Source organism: Podarcis vaucheri, assembly GCF_965113315.1.
Source record: "Podarcis vaucheri genome assembly, chromosome: 3".
Classification (NCBI taxonomy): domain Eukaryota; kingdom Metazoa; phylum Chordata; class Lepidosauria; order Squamata; family Lacertidae; genus Podarcis; species Podarcis vaucheri.
The window spans coordinates 128,743,124-128,761,049 of NC_138761.1; the positions used below are offsets into that span (position 1 = coordinate 128,743,124).

Consider the following 17,926-nt stretch of genomic DNA (forward strand, 5'->3'; position numbering starts at 1 on the left):
CTCCCCCCCAAAAATTAAGTGCGTCTTATGGGCCGGTGCGTCTTATAGGGCGAAAAATACGGTATGCAGCAAACAATAAAACCCATAAATAAGCTTATGTTTTCTTTTTTAAAAAAACACCTTCATCCACCTTCAGAGGTGTGGAAAATGGCAGCCTGGGAGAGGGCTTTCTCTGTGGCAGCCCCTAAACGGTCCTCTCTGCAGAATTCTTGCTTGTATCTTCAGTATGCATTTTCTGGCATATGCTTAAGATGCACATTTCTGAAAGGTGTTTTTGTGGGACCCACCTCTTCTGTTATGCTTAACTTATATTGTGCTGTTTTTGCTTCAGGTTGGTTTTTTTACTTGTTTTTTGTAATTCTTTACAAACTGTTTTACTTGTTTTCAAATTGTACAATTGCTGTATTTTTCCATGTATAAGATGCCCCCTATTTTGGGGGACTCCAAATTAAGAAAACACTCCACAGCACTACCCGTGTATAAGACAATCCCCAATTTTAAACCTATTTTTTTGGTTAAAAAAACTTATAAACGGAAAAATATGGTATATTGTTATAACCAAGCTAACATGGGTGGCTAACAAATCACATATGTGTGTTATTTATCTTTTTGTAACTACCAACACACTTATGAGAAAGAAACTATAAATGAAAAAGTAACTCATTACCCAAATTGTCTTAAGTATGTCTAGACCTACCTATGTGATGCTGACACAAATCCCACATTAGTACTAAGCAATAGAATGATAAAACAATATCCCCTCTTCTCTCAGCCATAAGATGTTCATGACATTAATAACCTGTGAAAAAGACTATGAATCAGTTTATTTTTTATTTTTTTAAAGTATGTCAGTGTATGAGTTCATGCAATATTTACTGGGAATAGAACACATAGCTAAGATGATTGTAACATCGATGCATGGAACTGGTCTGAGCTCAGCAATAAAGCCTTCTGGGCAGAACTATTAGAGTGAAATTGCAATGTATTAGAAAAGTCACAGAAATGTAAACAGTTGTTCCAATTTGGGTTTAGGAATCAAAGGAGAAATGGGAGTTATGGGCACACCTGGAAGCCAGGGTCCTCCTGGTCCTTCAGGATCTTCTGGAGCTCCAGGTGAAAAAGGTAAGAGCAATTTGTAGCTTAACTGGCCAAGTGAAGTCAGGCCTCTGGTTTAATTCAGGAGTGAGGAAACTGGTCCACAGGCCTGCTTAGGTCCAGCTTGTGCCCCTTTGGCCAGGGAGGCCACTTTGTCACAGAATACCCTCCTGCTCCACAACTGACGTCATCTGTGATGTTAGGTGTGGGACAGCTTGGCTGCCAACAAGCAATCGGGATCTTTTAAGTATGCTCTGGATTGTTCCTTGGCAAAGGAGGATGTAACAGCAAACTTGCTGGGATTGGCTGTGTTATGTACTAAAGTTCTCACCCTGGGCCAGCAGTGGGATACTGTAGATAGTTATGCAAATGAAGGATTGAAAGTGACGTTCAGTGATTGGATAGTTTGTATGCAAATGAAGGATCGAAAGTGACGTTCAGTGATTGGAAAGTTTTAGAAAGTTGTTACAGTAACAAGTTACTGGAGCTCTATATAAGCAGGCTGACTGAGCCCTTCAGTTTAGTTCAGTTCTGGCCTCAGACTAAAGAAGAACAGTTTGAAGAATCGCTGTGTCATCTGATATGTTCGCCCACAACTTAACACTGGCGACGAAGGTGGGATGGATGGACATCAGCCAGATGCAGCCACCCTCTGAACTGAGCTGAATCACTGAGCTGAATCACTGAGCGAAATCACTGAACAGAACCAATTCAGAGCTGACTGTTCTTGCTAGAGCACAGTTTTCCATCCAAGCATGGCTTCATTTGTGCATCTACTGCCATTTGTGCCAGCCTCTGAATCATGGGACTCCTACCTTGCTCAGTTCGACTGCTACCTCCAAGCCAACGAGCTGACGCAAGTATCACAGGAGCGTAAGCAGGGTCTATTCCTCAGCCTCTGTGGGCCTGAGGTGTTCAAGACGGCCCAAGCATTTGTTGCGCCTGTAGCAGTCCAGGAAACACGGTGGGACACGATCCAAGAGAAGCTCCGCAACCACTACGCACCAAAGCCGCCCAAGATTGCTGCCCGCCATGCGTTCTACCACCAGAACCAGGCAGAGGGGGAGTCAATCAACAACTACACCACCGCCCTCCGACAGGCTGCAATGCACTGCGAGTTCCGAGACTTAGACGATGCCCTGATGGATCAAATCGTCTGTGGGGTCCGGGACATCCGTGTGCAACGGCGTCTCCTCGCCAGGCCAGACCTCACGCTGCAGAAAGCCATTGAGGAGGCCGTAGCCTTGGAAGCTGCCGAACGCTCCGCCCAGGAAATCCGCAAGTTTTGCTAGGAAGCCAGTTCCAGTGCATCATGAAGAGGCCAGCAGTGATGAGGCATCCTCCAGTGAAGACGATGATGTGCACCAGACAAAGCGGGAGTGCAGGAAGTTCCAAAAGAAGTCCAAGGGCCAATCGGAATGTGCCGGCTGTGGGGGCAACCATTCCCGTGCCAAGTGTCGACTCAGAGATGCCATCTGTCGGAAGTGTTCCAGAAGGGGCCACATCGCTAAGGTCTGCCGATCGGCTCCATCTGACACCCCCCCTTCACCGACTCGCAAGTCCAAGTCTTCATTCCAGTCTGCCAAGGAAAGCTGTTTCGCTCTCACCAACTGCCGCTGCCGGTCTGGAACCACGATTGGCCAAACCGACTCGCCTACGCGACGCAAGCTGAACGTCACTGTGCTCATTGAAGGAGCTCCATGTGACATGGAGATTGACACCGGGTCTGCTCTGTCCATCATGTCTTGGAGCACCATCAAAAGACTGGTACCCAGAGTGTCCAAAAGGCAACTCAACTCTCACCGCGTACACCTGAGAGACTACCAGGGAAACGACATTCCTGTGGTAGGCGTTGGCCGGTTCCGGATCGCCTTCAAGGATTTTTTGGGCCTGCTCCAACTGGTGGTGGTCGAAGGTCAGTGGCCAAGCCTCCTAGGGCTAGACTGGTTTGATGCCCTCGGCCTAGAAGTCACTGGCATCAACTGCATCTCTAACGCAGAGACTGAGGGTCTGGTCAAAGACTTTGCCGAGGTTTTTGACGGTACTTTGGGGCAATATACAGGTATGCCCATCTCCTTTAGCCTTGATCCACAAGTTGCCCCCATCAAGCTAAAGCCACGCCGGGTTTCTTTTGCTCTCAAGGCTAAGGTGGACGAACAACTGGACAAGCTGATCACTCAAGGAGTTTTGGAGCCGGTTGACCACGCCAAGTGGGAAACCCCCATTGTCACGCCTGTCAAGCCGGACGGGTTGGTGAGAATCTGCATGATCAACATGGCACTTCAGCAGCACGCTTACCCAGTTCCTGTTGTTCAACACCTGCTGCATTCCTTGGGTGAGGGTAAGGTCTTTGCTAAGCTGGTCCTTGCCCAAGCCTATCAACAACTGCCCGTCGATGATGCCACTGCTGAAGCCCAGACGATCGTCACCCACCGAGGGGCTGCTGCCGTTTGCAGTTCGGGGTGAGTGTGGCTCCTGGCAACTTCCAAAACTTATGGAGCGTCTCCTGCAAGGGCTTTCGGGCGTGGTACCATATTTTGATGACGTCTTGGTGTCCGCAGACTCACAACAGCAGCTGTTTGAGCACCTCCGCGCCGTGCTGACCAGGTTCCAGGAGGCCGGGCTCAAGGTAAAGAGGGAGAAGTGCCAGATCACCGTTCCACAGGTGGAGTTTCTGGGCTATCTTATCGATGCCTCCAGCCTTCACCCGACCACATCCAAGATTCGCTCTATCCAGCAGGCCACCATCCCAAAGAACAAGACAGAGTTGCAGGTGTTCCTGGGACTGCTGAACTTTTATAACATGTTTCTGTCCCACAAGGCCACGGTGGCTGAGCCTCTTCACCGACTCCTCAGCACGAAGACACCTTGGTCCTGGGGTCATCGGGAGACGGCCGCCTTCAATGTGGTCAAGGCTCTCCTTTCATCGGATAGTGTGCTGGTACAGTACAGTGAAGCCAGGCCGCTGGTCCTTGCCTGCGACGCCTCACCTTTTGGCATTGGCGCTGTCCTTAGTCACCATTTTCCAGACAGAAGAGAAGCACCGCTCGCCTACTTTTCCAGGACGCTATCTCTGACTGAACGGAATTACAGCCAGCTTGACAAGGAGGCACTGGCACTTGTGGCTGGAGTGAAGAGGTTCCATGAATACCTCTACGGCAGGACCTTCGACCTCATCACTGACCACAAGCCGCCCCTGGGCCTCCTCGCCGGTGATCGACCAACTCCACCGGTCCTCTCGCCGCACATGCTGCGATTGACTGTTTTCCGGGCTGCCTACCACTACCGGCTCGCCCATCACCCGGGGAAATCGATGGGCCATGCTGACGCCCTCAGCCGTTGCCCTCTTCCAGTGTTTGTGGAAGACCCAGCTCCTGCTTCATCACTCCTCCTGATTGAGGATCTTCCGGCAGCGCCTGTATCGGCTGCCACTGTGGCCTCCGCATCTGCCCAGGATTGCACCATCAGCCGTGTGCTCAACTGGGTGTGGAGGGGGTGGCCACAAGGGCCTTTTGCATCGGAGTTCCAGCCCTTCGCAACCAGACAACACAAACCCTCAGCTCATCGCGGCTGTCTGCTGTGGGGAGACTGCGTCGTGATTCCCCAAAGACTCCGTCAACGCGTCCTTGAGGCTCTGCACATTGGTCACCCAGGAATCATCAAAATGAAGGCGTTGGCTCGGTGTTACGTCTGGTGGCCTAACATGGACGATAATAATAATAATAATAATAATAAATTTTATTTATATCCCGCCCTCCCCAACCAAAGCCGGGCTCAGGGCAGCTAACAACAATAAAAGCATAGCATAAACAACACTCTAAAATCATTCATTATAAAATTAATTGATTCAGGCCACTGGCAACCATTGGGCCAGAGCTCTGCGAAGATTGCCGAGGGAGGGAGTCAGGCTGTGCCCTGGCCAAAGGCCTGGTGGAACAGCTCTGTCTTGCAGGCCCTGCGGAAAGATGTCAAGTCCCGCAGGGCCCTGGTCTCTTGTGACAGAGTGTTCCACCAGATCGGAGCCACAGCCGAAAAAGCCCTGGCTCTAGTTGAGGCCAGCCTAAATTCTCTGTGGCCTGGGACCTTCAAGATGTTTTTATTTGAAGACCGTAAGTTTCTCTGTGGGGCATACCAGGAGAGGCGGTTCCGTAGGTACGAGGGTCCTAGGCTGTATAGGGCTTTAAAGGTTAAAACCAGCACCTTAAACCTGATCCTGTACTCCACCGGGAGCCAGTGCAGCTGGTGTAGCACCGGGTGAATGTGATCTCGCAGCGAAGACCTCGTAAGGAGCCTCGCTGCAGCCCCACGTAGAGCGGGTTACAATAATCCAGTCTGGAGGTGACCGTCGCGTGGATCACAGTGGCTAGGTCAGGGTGAGAGAGGTAAGGAGCCAACTGCTTAGCTTGGCGGAGATGGAAAAATGCCGCCTTTGTTATAGCTGCAATCTGCGCCTCAATGGAAAGGGAGGTGTCGAAGATTACACCCAAACTCTTAATGGACGGTGCTGGCACTAATTGCACCCCCGCAAGAGATGGGAGTTGCCCCCTCAATCCCATATTGTCCCGTCCCAGCCAGAGGACCTCTGTCTTCGAAGGATTTAGCTTCAACCGGCTCCCACGTAACCATCCAGCCACAGCTTCCAAACATCTGGTCAGTGTGTCTGGGGCCGAGTCAGGATGGCCATCCATCAACAGATAGAGTTGGGTGTCATCGGCATACTGATGGCAACCCAGCCCAAAACTCCGAACAAGCTGGGCGAGGGGGCGCATAAAGATGTTGAAAAGCATCGGGGAGAGTATCGCACCCTGAGGTACTCCACACACCAAGGAGTGGCGCGATGACAATTCCCCCCCCCCAAGCACCACCCTCTGTCCCCGACCAGAGAGAAACGAGCGCAGCCATTGAAGGATTGTGCCCTGGATCCCCACATCGGCAAGGCGGTGGTCCAGAAGTTCGTGATCGACCATGTCGAAAGCTGCTGACAGATCTAGAAGAATCAGCAGCCCCGACCCGCCTCGATCCAGCTGTCTACGAAGATCATCTGTTAGGGCGACCAGAGCCGTCTCGGTCACATGACCAGCGCGGAAGCCGGACTGGAATGGATCCGGAGCCGATGTTTCATCCAGAAACCCACCAAGCTGTTCAGCGACCGCTCTCTCAATCACCTTACCCAGGAACGGAAGATTCGAAACCGGGCGGTAATTGGATTGATCGAAAGGATCTGATGATGTTTTCTTTAAGAGCGGGCGCACCACTGCCTCCTTCAGTTCCCCTGGGAATGTCCCCGTGCCAAGGTACAAATTGATGATATCCCCCAGGAGGGCCCGCACCTCATCTGGACACGCTCTAATCAGCCAAGACGGGCACGTGTCGAGAGGACAGGTGGTGGGCTTTCCAGCTCGGAGGAGTCTGTCCACATCGGCTGGGGATATCCAGTCGAAGTGGTCCAATACTGGACCCGAGGACAGTCAAGGGGCCTCCAGTTCCTTTATTGTATCCAAATTGGCAGGGAGGTCATGGCGGAGCAACAAGACCTTCTCCGCAAAAAAGCTCGCAAATGCCTCACAGCTAAGTGTCAAATTGTTATTTAAATTTGGCTGTCCCTCAAGGGACGTTAAAGACCTGATTATACTAAATAATTGCGCTGGGCGAGAGCTAGCGGATGCAATGGAGGCCGAGAAGTATGACTTCTTAGCAGCCTTCACCGCCATCTCGTAGGTTTTCATAAAAGCCCTATAAGATGTTCTTGAGGCTCCATCACGGGCACCCCGCCATACTCGCTCTAGCCGTCTGAGGTCCCGCTTCATTTTCCGGAGCTCCTCGGTAAACCAGTGAGCCCGGTTTCTGCGGGGTCACAGAGGGCGCTTAGGTGTGATCTCACTGATGGCTGCCAGGAGCTGGGTATTCCAGCCCTCAACAAGCTCAGTCAATGAGTCGCCAGGGGGAGCAAGGTCCCGCAAGGCTTGGCGGAATCTATCAGGGTCCATCAGCCTCTGCGGGTGAGCCCAAATTGGCTTGCCACCTAAGCAGGGTGGGGGCGGAAAGTCAATCCTGGCTTTCAGAGCGTAGTGATCAGACCATGGCACCTTCATCGAAGGAGACATGATCACATCTATACCTACGCCAAAGATCAAATCCAGCGTGTGGCCTGCTTGATGTGTGGGGCCCGAAACAAACTGGGAGAGCCCTAGTGTCGCCATGGAAGACACCAGGTCCAGAGCCTGTGAGGAGGGAGTGGCATCAGCATGGATGTTAAAGTCCCCCAATACCAATAGGTTAGGGAACTCCAAGGCCCAGCCGGCCACCGCCTCCAGTAGGCCTGGCAGGGTGGCTGCTGGTGCGCTAGGTGGCCGGTACACCAGCCAGACAGCCAAGCTCCCCTTGGAGCCCCACACTAGGCCAACACATTCAATGCCGGGGATCGATGGCGATGGTAGAGCCCTGAAAGAACAATCTTCCCGGATTAATAATGCCACCCCTCCCCCCCCGGCCCACAGTCCGCGACTGGTGGAGGATGGAGAAACCCGGGGGTGCCATCTCTCGTAAGGTAACTGTTGCCCCTTCGCGCACCCAGGTCTCCATCACACAAGCCAGGTCGACCCCCTGCGAGATAAAGAAATCTCGCAGGGTGGCGGTTTTATTGCCTATAGACCTGGCATTGCACAACACCAGTGACGGAGGTGAGTAATCCTTGGTCACCCTACCCTCGTCCCTCGGGATGGGGCACAGATTGGAAGGGGTAAGAGCATATCCATATCTCGATCCCCTTCACCTATAACATCTGCCCCCACCGCCATACCTCCCTCGCCCCTCCACGGTAGCAATCCCAGGCCTCATAGTAGCCTCCATTGATGGCAATTAATGTTATTCTTTCGCAGCCTAAAACAATAAAACCTTAAAACAATAAAAACAAAACAACCCAGAAAGCAATAAAACAATACAAATAAAAACTGCAAAAATTACAAATTCATCAAAATCTAACAAATTCCCAAGCCCACCCAAACATCCATCCCACCCCCATATATAAAAAATCTAAAGGGAAAGGATTTTTTTTTTAAAAAAAATGTTAAAAAGAACTTTGCACCCCTACGGGTCCTCCTGGGCAGTAGCAGCATCAGTGGCAACAACCATCCTTGTGAGGCCCCACCCTGGGCCAGATAGTAGGTGGCAGGAGCAGTCCTTGTGAGGCCTGTCAGGCCCTCCCTGGGCCAGGTGGTAAGTGGCAAGAAGGAGCAGGGCCCTCAGGCACTCACACAGGGGAGTCCCCCTGGGCAGCAGGCAGCAAGCAGTCCTTGTGAGGCTTCAGGCCCTGCCCCAGGCCAGATGGGAAGTGGCAAGAGCAGGGCCCTCAGGCACTCACCCCAGGTGAGTCTTCCTGGCCAGCAGAGAAGTCCTTGTGAGGCTTCAGGCCCCGCCCCAGGCCAGATGGTAAGTGGCAAGAAGGAGCAGGGCCCTCAGGCACTCACCACAGGGGAGTCCCCCTGGGCAGCAGGCATAAGCAGTCCTTGTGAGGCTTCAGGCCCCGCCCCAAGCCAGATGGTAAGTGGCAAGAGCAGGGCCCTTAGGCACTCACCACAGGGGAGCCATCACTGCCTGGGTTTCCGCCTGTCAAGCGTGCCAAGAATCGAGGCCTGCACCACCGGCAGCTAAGGGACACACCTGGGAGATGCCCAAGACACCCTGGTCGAGGGTGCACATCGATCTGGCCGGCCCCTTTCGCGGCCGGACCTTTATGGTAGTGGTAGACGCCTATTCCAAATGGCTGGAGGTGGCCCTGATGCCCTCCACCACTACCGAGGCCGTCATCTGGGTGCTGCGAGGCCTCTTTGCGACGCATGGGTGTCCTGATGTCCTTGTCTCCGACAACGGACCGCTGTTCACGTCAGGCACTTTTGAGCGGTACCTTTTGGGACTGGGCATCCACCATGCCCTAACGGCACCATTTCATAAATCCAGCAACGGGCAAACGGAGAGAATGGTGTGCTTGGCAAAAGAGGCACTGGGGCGCCTGGACCAGGGAGACTGGTATGAGCGGGTCGCCGAATACTTGTTTGTGCAACACATCACCCCTCATGCAACCACAGGGCGGAGTCCTGCTGAACTGCTTATGGGGCGCCGCCTCAGGTCCCTGCTCGACCGGCTGCACCCGGACTTTGCTGTGGCTGAACCCCCAGGCTGTGCCAACGCGCCACGGTCATTTGTTCCAGGAAACCAGGTCTTTGCCCAGAACTTTGTGGGGGACATTCCTTGGGTGCCAGCCACAGTAGTGGGAGTCACTGGACCTCGCTCGTACCAGGTGGCGCCCGAAGACAGACGCTTGTGGAGCTAGCACATAGACCAGCTTAGGCACAGGGTTGGGGACTTGGACACTACCGTGGTGCCCCCAACTGCGCTCATGGCTCCGGAACAGACACTTACAGATGGTGAGGCTCCACCTACACCTCTCTCGGGTCCACTGCTGGCGTGGACCCGAACCAAGCCACTTTAGAGGGCCTGCCAGACTTAGCGCAGACTCAGACCACTTCCGTGCCTGACATTCCGCCAACTCCACTTGCGGAGGTTCCACCCACAGCAGCGGATCCAGGGGACTTGGTTTCAACGCCACCTAGGGTCGCACCACAGCCTCAGCAAGAATTGGGTGGCCCCCTGGACTTGGCTACCAGTCCCCGACGGTCTGGCGGAGTTTCCAAGCGCCCAATTTATTTAAAGGACTATGTTGTTGGACATGTATCACTGTTGGTCTAAGTATGTGAAATGTAACCGATATGCTTTTGTGCCTAATTGAACCATTACGTGTAGTGCTGTATATAAGGAAACCATTACGATTGTAACTAATGCCTTATCTCGGTGGGGAGGGGTGTTATGTACTGAAGTTCTCACCCTGGGCCAGCAGGGGGATACTGTAGATATTTATGCAAATGAAGGATCAAAAGTGACGTTCAGTGATTGGATAGTTTGTATGCAAATGAAGGATCGAAAGTGACGTTCAGTGATTGGATAGTTTTAGCGAGTTGTTACAGTAACAAGGTACTGGAGCTCTATATAAGCAGGCTGACTGAGCCCTTCAGTTTAGTTCAGTTCTGGCTTCAGAATAAAGAAGAGCTGTTTGAAGAATCGCTGTGTCGTCTGATATGTTCGCCCACAACTTAACAGGCTGAGCTGCAGAGTTCCTCATGAGGTTCCTCATAGTGCACCTGACTCCTGCCAAAGCAGAGCTTGAAGGCCTATCAGCTGACCAGCACTGACCTCAAGCTCTGTTTGGATCTTACTTTGCAGAATCACAAAGGAAAATTGCCTTACACCAGGATCCAGCTTGCCAGCTGGAAAAAGTTCCCCACCCCTGGTTTAATTCCATCACTCTGCAATCTTTCTACAAGTGGGAGGTACAGAAAAATGTTGCAGTTTATGTGTACCTCCTAGCACAGGGATACAGAACAGGATCTTGTTACAGGGCCAGGGCCAGAAGTGGGCAGCCCTTTGCAGGCACCTTTGATTGGTGGACAGAGCCACCCACCCTCACCTGGTGCCACTGGCGGAGGAAGAGGAGTGCGGGGGAGTGCACTGCCCCCGGCAGCGCAATCCCAGCAGAGTGCCATTGCGTCTGCCCCCCTCCCCGTCCACGCTGGGCATCACATCCTCGCAGGTGGTGTGCCACGCCCCCAGGACACGCGCCAGCCCCCCCGCTCTCCGCCCCTCCCCCCGGTGCCGAAGCATGAAGCTCCGCCACTGCCTGGTGCCACATAATTGCTCTCCCAAATTTTGCTTCGCAACCTGTTCCTGAATTCAGTACTTGTAGAACTGATTGCCTTTTTCTGCCACTGTGCAAATCTTGGAAGTAAATCCTGTTTCAATCTGATTGTGCATTTCTATGTACAAGCCTCTTTGGAGGGTTTGAGAATGTTTTTCCTGTGCTCTGGGAGGGAAAATATCCTTATTCATGAAGGCTTCATTGTGCTCAACTAACACATGCTTTTTGCAGGTGACAGGGGTTTTCCTGGAGCTGTGGGGCTCAGAGGTGATCCTGGCTCAAAGGGTGAAAAGGGTGAAGCTGGTCTACGAGGAGAGCCAGGAAAAATGGATCATGTAGACATGGAAAGCATGAAAGGCCAAAAAGGAGATAAAGGAAGTAAAGGTCTGTAAAATTAAATAGCATCTGCATGTAACTTCTCTTCTATTTTGAACACATTCTGATGCACTGAACCCTCTTCCTCAGTGTTTGGCTTGTCTCAAAAACCAGAATAAAGATCCTGCAGAATAAAGAACAAAAAAGAACCTCAAGGAGGTTTGCTAGCATCGTCAGCTACCCTCCTTTACCAGCAAAAAAACCTCTTCTTATCTTTGCATATGGTCTAACAGAAAGTGAAGAAGATGCATACTAACATGGACTGAATGTCTTAAATCATCCTTTTCTGATGAAAAACAGACAGAGAATCAGAAGGGTGTTTTTTTCCTCTTTGGTGTTTTATCTCTATGTCCCCCCCCCCCTTTTAATTTATTTTCTTGTTCTCCTATCCTCTCTTGTCTTTTTAATTCTATTTGTTCTAGATTTTTTATTTTATTGTGAAAACTTTAATAAAAATCAGTTTTTAAAAGTGGCCAAATATTTTCAGGTTTATCAGAGAAAGTTATTTGAGCTGTTTGAAGTTTTATATTTCCCAGAGTGTCCCATTCCAAGGGACACTTGCAGGGTGAGGAAAGGTGACCAGCACAAAAAGTTATAGTTTTCAATGGTGGTTATTATTTTATTTCCTCAGACCTGAAAAAGGCTCTTCTAGACTTCATTGAACCATAGAACTGTAGACCTGAGGGTCATCTTGTCTAGCCGCCTGCAATTCAGGAATCTCCAATAAAGCATCCATGACTGAGGGCCATCCAACATCTGCTTAAAAACTTCTGAGAAAGGACTGTCTGCCACCCTCCAGTGGAGTCTTTTTCCACTGTCAAACAGCACTTAACATCAGAAAGTTATTCCTGATATTTAGCTAGAATCTCTTCTCGTACCATGAATTCATTGGTTCTAGTCCTGCCCTCCGGAGCAGGAGAAAACAAGCGTGTTCCGTCTTGCATGTGACAACCCTTAAGTTATTAGAAGATGGCTATCCTCTCAGTCTCCCCTTTTCCAGGCTAGACATACCCAGACTCCTTCAGGTTTCCAGATCCTTGATCATCCTAGTTGTCCTCTTGTACACACACGTCTATCCATCTTAAATTGTGGTGCCCAGAACTGGACACAGTATTCCAGATGTGGTCTGACCAAGGCAGATTAGAGTGGTACAATGACTTTCCCTGATCGGGACACTCAACTTCTGTTGAGGCAGCCTAAAATAGCATTAGCTTTTTTTGCTGCTGCATCACAGTGTTGACTCATGATAAGCTTGTGTCCCCCAGATCCTTTTCACATGTACTACTAGTTGACCAGGTGTCCCCCATCTTATTATTATTTTTTTGTAAATAATTTTTATACATTTTCCAATTTTAAAAAACCACACATATTAATAACAAATCAAACCAGATCTTTCCACATTCAAAAACAAAAAACAATACAGCCAATTATATTATCCAAATTAATTAATTTCAATGGGACTTCCCATGTTCTGGATTTCAAAATCTAAATGCCCATCCTTTATTTTTCTGCTATCTTCTTTATTACTTCACAATTTTCCAATCCTGATATTGACAATCTCCTCTCTCGATCAGTCAGCCGCTGGTATAACTCACTGTCTTGTTTTATTTGACCATTTCTTATTTCTATAATCACGCAGGGGGCTTTTTCCACATTGCTCTCAATCTTAATATTTTGAAGCATAAAATGACCCTTCCTTTTTCTGCTGATTGTTGTTCTAATAGCTGCAGTCGCCTGTGATTCCTGCGCAATGTTTGCCATCTTGCCAAAGGTTGCAGGCAGCTTTACCTGCAGCAATTGCATGTTGATTGCCCTTTTAAAAGACAAAGTCCAGCAACTGGAGGAACGTGTAGCTACGCTCCAAAGAATTAGAGAGCTGGAGCTCTTCTTGGAAGCAACAGAGCACACCGTCTCCACCAGGGAGGAGACAGGGGACTCCCCTGAGAAGGAGGCTAGTTCACCAACACAGGAGCCAGATATATGGAGAAACGTGACTCAAAGAAGTAGGAGGCCCAGGGTTCACTCTGATTGTTTAGAAATACACAATCGCTTTGAGGTCCTCTCCCCTAGCATGGAAGACGAAGAGCAGACTCCATTTGAGGATCTCTCCCTCATTACAGTCGATCAGGTATATGAAGACGAGCAGCAAAGTCAGTCCTCAGGGAATGTGCAGGCGACCTTGGAACGGACAGCTCACGGAAGAACCCCGACCAAACCCAAGAGGAGGCGTGTAGTGGTGATAGGGGATTCCCTACTGAGGGGAACAGAAGCAGTGATCTGTGGGCCTGACAAGATGTCTCGGGAAGTGTGCTGTCTCCCCGGGGCTAAGATCCAAGATGTAACTGAACGACTGCAAGGAATCATAAAACCCACTGACGAATACCCCTTCCTCTTGGTTCATGTGGGAACCAATGACACTGCAAGCAATAGCCTCCAGAAGATCAAAAGAGACTACGAGGCTCTCGGCAGGAAATTGAAGCAACTAAATGCACAAATTGTCATCTCGTCTGTCCTCCCAGTTGAACGACGTGGCCCAGGGAGAGAGGGGAAAATAGTGGAAGTGAACAGCTGGCTTCGCAAATGGTGTAAACAGGAACGGTTTGGATTCTTAGATCACGGACTGCAGTTTCTTGAAGATGGACTTCTGGCAAGTGATGGGCTGCACCTCACAACGGTTGGGAGAAATGTTTTTGCCAAAAATCTCAGAAACCTCATCAGGAGGGCTTTAAACTGACTAATGTGGGGGAGGGAGACAGTGCTCCTGAAGGTAGGAGTCTATCAATTAATGAAGATGATCATCCAAATGTCATAGACCAAATGGAGCAAACAGCACGCAGACCTAGTGGAGGGAGGAAAAAATCCTTAAATAAAAGACACGGGGGAATGATTAATGGACTTCAATGTCTGTACACTAATGCGCAAAGCATGGGAAATAAACAAGATGAGCTTGAGCTCTTGGTACAGCAAACTAAATATGACATAATAGGCATCACTGAAACGTGGTGGGATAAGTCCCACGATTGGAATGTAATAATGGAGGGATACAATCTATTTCAGAGAAACAGACCAGACAAGAAAGGAGGAGGAGTGGCGTTATATGTCAGGGGTGTGTATACCTGTGAAGAGATCCAAGATTTAGAACCTCAGAGCCAAAGTGAGAGCATTTGGGTCAAAATTAAGGGAGAGAAGAATAACAGAGACCTCATTGTGGGAGTTTACTATAGATCCCCAAGCCAAACGGAGGACATAGATGATGCCTTCCTGGAACAGATGGCCAAGCATGCAAAAGGAAGGGAGATAGTAGTAATGGGGGACTTCAATTACCCGGATATTTGTTGGACGTCAAACTCAGCCAAGAGCATAAGGTCAAACAGATTCCTCACTGGCCTTGCAGACAACTTCATTGTCCAGAAAGTGGGAGAAGCAACAAGAGGAACAGCCATTTTAGACCTGGTCCTAACCAATGTTGATGACCTGGTTAGTGGGGTAGATGTGGAAGGATCATTAGGCGCGAGTGATCATGCTCTTCTGAAGTTTACTATACAGCGGACAGTAGCAGCCAAGCATACTAGGACTCAATTTCTTGACTTTAAGAAAGCCGACTTCATAAAACTTAGGGAAGTGCTGGGTGAGATCCCATGGACAGCAATACTAAAAGGAAAGGGAGTTCATGATGGCTGGGAGTTTGTTAAGACGGAGATAGTAAAAGCACAACGTCAGGCAATACCAATGAGACGAATACATGGAAGGTGCCTAAAGAAACCAGGGTGGCTATCTAAAGAACTTTTAACTGAATTAAGATTTAAAAAGGATGTGTACAAAAAATGGAAAAGGGGGGAAACCACCAAAGAGGAATTCAAACAAATAGCCAGCACGTGTAGACACAAAGTCAGAAAAGCTAAAGCACAGAATGAACTCAGGCTTGCTAGAGAGGTTAAAAGCAACAAAAAAGGCTTTTATGGGTATGTTCGTAGCAAAAGGAAGAACAAAGAAACAGTGGGGTCACTCAGAGGAGAAGATGGTGAAATGCAAACAGGGGACACAGAAAGGGCTGAACTCCTCAATGCCTTCTTTGCCTCAGTCTTCTCCGATAAAGAAGACAATGCCCTACCTGAAGAATTTGAAGCAAATGATTCAGCAAAGGAAACACAGCCCAGAATAACTAAGGAGATAGTACAAGAATATTTGGCTAGATTAGATGTATTCAAGTCTCCGGGGCCAGATGAACTGCATCCAAGAGTATTAAAAGAACTGGCAGATGTGATCTCAGAACCACTGGCAGTCATCTTTGAGAATTCCTGGAGAACAGGCGAAGTCCCGGCAGACTGGAGGAGGGCAAATGTTGTTCCTATTTTCAAAAAGGGGAAAAGAGAGGACCCAAATAATTACCGCCCAGTCAGTCTGACATCAATAGCAGGGAAGATTCTGGAGCAGATCATTAAGCAAACAGTCTGTGAGCACCTAGAAAGGAATGCTGTGATCACCAATAGTCAGCATGGATTTCTGAAAAATAAGTCATGTCAGACTAACCTGATCTCGTTTTTTGACAGAATTACAAGCCTGGTAGATGAAGGGAACGCAGTGGATGTAGCCTACCTTGATTTCAGCAAAGCATTTGACAAGGTGCCCCATGATATTCTTGTAAAGAAGCTGGTAAAATGCGGTCTTGACTATGCTACCACTCAGTGATTTGTAACTGGCTGACTGACCGAACCCAAAGGGTGCTCATCAATGGTTCCTCTTCATCCTGGAGAAGAGTGACTAGTGGGGTGCCACAGGGTTCTGTCTTGGGCCCGGTCTTATTCAACATCTTTATCAACGACTTGGATGATGGACTCAAGGGCATCCTGATCAAATTTGCAGATGACACCAAACTGGGAGGGGTGGCTAACACCCCAGAGGACAGGATCACACTTCAAAACGACCTTGACAGATTAGAGAACTGGGCAAAAACAAACAAGATGAATTTTAACAGGGAGAAATGTAAAGTATTGCACTTGGGCAAAAAAAAATGAGAGGCACAAATACAAGATGGGTGACACCTGGCTTGAGAGCAGTACATGTGAAAAGGATCTAGGAGTCTTGGTTGACCACAAACTTGACATGAGCCAACAGTGTGACGCGGCAGCTAAAAAAGCCAATGCAATTCTGGGCTGCATCAATAGGAGTATAGCATCTAGATCAAGGGAAGTAATAGTGCCACTGTATTCTGCTCTGGTCAGACCACACGTGGAGTACTGTGTCCAGTTCTGGGCACCACAATTCAAGAAGGACACTGACAAACTGGAACGTGTCCAGAAGAGGGCAACCAAAATGGTCAAAGGCCTGGAAACGATGCCTTATGAGGAACGGCTAAGGGAGCTGGGCATGTTTAGCCTGGAGAAGAGGAGGTTAAGGGGTGATATGATAGCCATGTTCAAATATATAAAAGGATGTCACATAGAGGAGGGAGAAAGGTTGTTTTCTACTGCTCCAGAGAAGCGGACACGGAGCAATGGATCCAAACTACAAGAAAGAAGATTCCACCTAAACATTAGGAAGAACTTCCTGACAGTAAGAGCTGTTCGACAGTGGAATTTGCTGCCAAGGAGTGTGGTGGAGTCTCCTACTTTGGAGGTCTTTAAGCAGAGGCTTGACAACCATATGTCAGGAGTGCTCTGATGGTGTTTCCTGCTTGGCAGGGGGTTGGACTCGATGGCCCTTGTGGTCTCTTCCAACTCTATGATTCTATGATTCTATGATTCTATGAAGTCAAGCTGTAGTTCAGTTATATATTCTGTATAAACTCTTGATTGATTGATTGATTGATTACAGTAGCAGAATAACTAAATTTATATCAACTGATTTGTCATGCTATTCTCAGAGTGATTCTCACATACTTCAGATGTGGTAGAAAGAGAATAGAACCATGACACAAAGCAACATTTTTATGCTTTGTAGGACAACTGGGACCATTAGGAGAGAAGGGAACTGCAGGGGATCCTGGCACACCAGGAATGCCAGGGAAGGATGGGGAGCCTGGTCTACCTGGACAAGCAGGTATGAAACCCTGACTTCCTTTTTATCACTAATGTGAAGCCTCTGCGTTGTGACTACTAATTACAGTTCTACTTATAGCATTGCTGGGCTCTTTCATAATCTAGCAGGCACCTTTACATTGTATTTTAATGAGTCATGTAGTTCAGTATATTTTTTAATACCCCCTTTCCATTTTAGGGCCAAAAGGGGACCAAGGCCCTCCAGGATACCAGGGTGAACCAGGAGCTCCTGGACAGAAGGGGTCCATGGGAGAAATGGGTCTCCCAGGTAATATTAACTTTGGCTATTTGGAATTATACATCAGCTAACTTCCCACCCATTTCCCAGTAACCAAAATGTTCAGATTAGTTTTAACACATTATGTTACTTTTAAGAAAGAAAAATATAATATAATCCAAACTTTTATTTTTAGGACCATCAGGAGAAAAGGGTGTGCAAGGCCTTCCTGGTGAGGCAGGGAAACATGGGTTACCTGGAGCAAAAGGTGTGAAAGGTGAAAAAGGGCAGGCTGGGCTTCCAGGAATTGGCTTCCCCGGGGCTTCTGGTGAGAAGGTATCCATCCACAGTTGTTCATAAACTATGTTAAATATCCTAAACAATGTAAAGGTTTCTTTGCACAATGCATCTCTTTCTGATTCCAAGGCATAAGACTGATGTGCAAGAGTACGG

At 49.0% G+C, this 17,926-nt stretch overlaps 1 protein-coding gene across 2 annotated transcripts in view; it reads left to right on the forward strand.

Moving 5' to 3' along the window:
- The window catches only part of COL4A1 (collagen type IV alpha 1 chain), a 202,071-nt gene that overhangs the window by 125,303 nt on the left and 58,842 nt on the right, over positions 1-17,926 (forward strand). For both annotated transcript variants that reach the window (XM_082215731.1, XM_082215732.1), the window contains exons 33-37: positions 1,033-1,122; positions 11,075-11,227; positions 17,159-17,257; positions 17,435-17,524; positions 17,670-17,809. In XM_082215731.1, coding sequence (XP_082071857.1) covers positions 1,033-1,122; positions 11,075-11,227; positions 17,159-17,257; positions 17,435-17,524; positions 17,670-17,809 — 572 coding nt within the window. The remainder of the gene's footprint in view (positions 1-1,032; positions 1,123-11,074; positions 11,228-17,158; positions 17,258-17,434; positions 17,525-17,669; positions 17,810-17,926) is intronic.